The sequence below is a fragment of the Microtus pennsylvanicus genome, chromosome 12, assembly GCF_037038515.1.
Source record: "Microtus pennsylvanicus isolate mMicPen1 chromosome 12, mMicPen1.hap1, whole genome shotgun sequence".
In the NCBI taxonomy this organism is placed as follows: Eukaryota; Metazoa; Chordata; class Mammalia; order Rodentia; family Cricetidae; genus Microtus; species Microtus pennsylvanicus.
In genome coordinates this window covers 40,679,209-40,682,768 of record NC_134590.1, presented here as the reverse complement: position 1 = coordinate 40,682,768, position 3,560 = coordinate 40,679,209, and the positions used below count along the sequence as shown (strand labels likewise).

The following is a 3,560-nucleotide window of genomic DNA, read 5'->3' as shown; positions in this document are numbered from 1 at the left end:
TAGTTTTCAAGAGTCCTTTGGTGTCCTAGTTAGAAAACGGCTCCTGAATGACGGCGATGAGCAAAACTCCTTTGTCCCTTCAGGCTGTCCGTACTTTTAAGACCACAACTTCCTACATTGCCATCTCCTTAGAGACCCAACGCTAGGGGTACCAATCACATCGATTGCTGTCAGGTCAGTAGTATAAGGGAATAGCTTGGATTTGAGCAGAAAACCATAGGTGGCTGTGCTTTCTACCGCTAAGCCATTTTAGCCTCAGAAAGATGATTTCTGAATGCAGCCCGTTTTTGAAGGGTGTGATGCTCGGAAGTACCGTCTTTGCCTTGATCACGATGCTTGGACACATTAGGCTAGGTCACAGAAACAGGATGCCCCACCACGAACATCACCACCTGCAAGCTCCTAACAAAGAAGATGTCTTGAAAATGTCAGAAGCTGAACGCGTGGAACTTAGTAACAGCATCCGGGTTTACTGTATCATTCTTGTCACACCTCAAGATGTGAGTTTGTGGGCTGCAGTGAAGGAGACTTGGGCCAAACACTGCGATAAAGCAGAGTTCTTCAGTTCTGAATATGTTGAGGTGCTCGAGTCAGTAACGGTGAATGAGACTGACACCTGGTTGATGATGAAACAAGCTTCACTATATGCCTTTAATACATACAAAGACCAGTATAACTGGTTCTTTCTTGCATATCCCACCACATTTGCTGTGATCGAAAACTTAAAGTATTTTTTATTAAGAAAAGATCCATCACAACCTTTCTATCTAGGTCACACTGAACTTTCCGGAAGCCATGAATATGTGAGTGTGGACGGAGGAGTTGTCTTAAGTATAGAATCAATGAAAAGATTCAACAGACTTCTCACTGTCAGTCCAAGTGAGTGTCCGGAAGAGGAAAGAGGGATCTGGAGGATGTCTGAAGATCTGTTGCTAGCACACTGCCTGAGATATGAGGGAGTGTTGGCAGAAAATGCTGAAGACGAGGAAGGAAAAAATTTATTTAATACCAAAACTATTGGGATGTTTATTAAAGAGGCAATTACTGACTATCCGAACGATATAGTGGAAGGATGCTGTTCTGACATGGCCATCACTTTCAGTAGACTGACTCCTCATGAGATGCATGTGATGATATACGGGGTGTACCGTCTTAGGGCATTTGGACATTTTTTCAATGATGCTTTGGTTTTTTTACCTCCAAACGGTTCTGACAACGACTGAAAATAAGAGCCTGTATTTGATAACTACAGCAGCCCTAGTGGCTGCAAAAAAATTAATATAACCAACACAGGAGAGTGCCTCTTTCCTGGTCTAATCATATTGTGTTACTACACACTGAAGTTCAATTTATATCCTTGGATAATGTGTTATTTTCCCTTAACGCACTTGTAAAATTTGTACGTGTTGTAGATAAAAGCTTTAATAATAGCAAGAGTTCAAATAAAGGATGCATTTATATGGTGATACTTTGTTTGTGATTTAACAAATCTTGCCTGAAGATCAGAGAAGCAGAGAAACGAGGCACTAGTTCTTACCTCTACCTCAGACTGAAAGGGCAACCCTGTCTCTAAAAATCTGCAGAGCTAAGCCACTACTAGTTAGAGCTAGCCACAGAGGGCAGGTAATGGTGACACATCCTTTAATCCCAGCACTTGGAGGCAGAGGAAGACAAGTCTACACTAGACTGATACAGATTTAAGAGAGACAGAGCTCCCACCTTTGATTGCAGGACTTGGGATCACATGCCTTTAATCCCAACACTAGAGAGATGGAGACTGGACTGATATGGCGGGATGGAAAGAGGAATATAAGGCAGAAGGAGACAGGAGCTCAGAGCATTCGGTCTTACATTTCCTAGAGACAGGATCAGATTTTCGGTCTGAGTAGAGTTCACTAGTGACTGGCTGCTCTGTATCTCTGATCTTTTAGCTTTCTCCTGCTAATATCTGACTCCAAGTTTTTATTATTAAGACCAATTAGAATTCGTGAAAAACATTTATAAATTTATTTATTTGATGCATATTAAACTATAAACAGTAAAATACATGGGAAACTTTTGTGTATTCACCTTTAAAGTTTTATGTCTTTAGTTTCCAAACATGTAAATAAAATTTTAACTGTGAATTTATGCCTAACAAAATACTTTAAAAAAAAGTCTTAATTAAACTGACCAGTGATGGTACATGCCATTAATCTGGGCACTTGGGAGGAAGAGGTGGGAGGATTTCTGTGAGTTTGAGACCAGCATGGTCTACATAGTGAGTAGTGAGTTCCAAGACAGCCAGGAATATACAATACAGTGAAACCGTGTGTGTGTGTGTGTGTGTGTGTGTGTGTGTGTGTGTGTGTGAGAGAGAGAGAGAGAGAGAGAGAGAGAGAGAGAGAGAGAGAGAGAGGAAAAAAAAAGGACATCCCACAAAGACCCTGGCAGTATCCACTTAATAACATTCCAGTTATAAAATGACATATTTAACAAAGCTACCTATAATTTATCTGCATTTTTTAAAGTGATGATGCACCTCTCAGCCTTGTTTGAATTCTGAAATTAGACGTTGGCTATGGATCCTTTCAGATAAACCTTAGGAAAAAAAAATCATGTTATACAGATTATATCCAAATTTTCACATAAATATGCACGAAAAATTTGTCAGAGACAATAAACTATGCAAGGATATCTCAGTATTTTAAAAGTCATTAAGCTACATATCAAAGTTCTATGATTTATAAGATATTATGCTAAGGCCTTTGACTGAAGCAATAATCTTAAATTGATATATACTATTAATATGTTCCCTTAAATTTTATTTGATGTATTTCATATGGTACTGTGAGAGGGAAAGAAAACAAATAACTCTAATAAATGAATTCAGGTTTAATTATTTACTTAAAAAATTCTGAATTATCTTTAAGTTAAAGCAAGGCTATATTTTACAGTGTTAAGCTATTTGAAACATGTTGACTTATGAGCATATAAAGAGAGGTATGTCAGGGAGTCCTATCCTTAGAATTAAGCTGGCACTAAAATCATTAAAAATTTAAAATTAATAAAAGTTCAAGAGAATTGTCTTATTGAAATGCTTTAACAAAGCACAAAAAAACTTACTTAGGAAACTTCATCTGTAAATGAAATACATAGATGTCACCCTTATACTTTATGAAGATTGTCCTCAAATTCCCACATTACTGGAAAGACACGAGGGAGAACAGACCTAGATGGCATGACTACCGTAAACTAAAATTAAATTCCTTTTTAAGAACATCCTAGAAGCTAGAAATTTCTTTTCATGTAAAAATTAGCTATTATATAATTAATATTATATAATCAGTCCTTCTATTATTCTATTTTGCAAGGAAGATTGGAAGGAGAGCGATAAATTTCCGTAGTGTCCTTCACGTAGCAATGCAATGTGGTGGAATTCTCCTGACAGTTGGCATGAATAGATTTTTCTTTTGGTGCTCCTGTTGGCTTAATACTCCTATCTGTGCCCGTATTGTTTGTTTGTTAATATTCCAGTAACTCTCATATACTTTTCTTCTTTTGTCAAATGCATAAATTTA

The 3,560-nt window shown here is 37.5% G+C and overlaps 1 protein-coding gene across 1 annotated transcript; it reads left to right on the top strand.

Moving 5' to 3' along the window:
* The first annotated feature begins 263 nt into the window (after window positions 1-263).
* LOC142832834 (C1GALT1-specific chaperone 1-like) lies at window positions 264-1,223 on the top strand. The gene has a single exon (XM_075943604.1). The coding sequence runs from the start codon at window positions 264-266 to the stop codon at window positions 1,221-1,223; it is 960 nt and encodes a 319-aa protein (XP_075799719.1).
* The last annotated feature ends 2,337 nt before the right edge of the window (window positions 1,224-3,560 follow it).

Excerpts from the sequence above, each read along its gene's own strand:
- LOC142832834 (XM_075943604.1), top strand. The coding sequence starts at position 264 with ATGATTTCTGAATGCAGCCCGTTTTTGAAGGGTGTGATGCTCGGAAGT.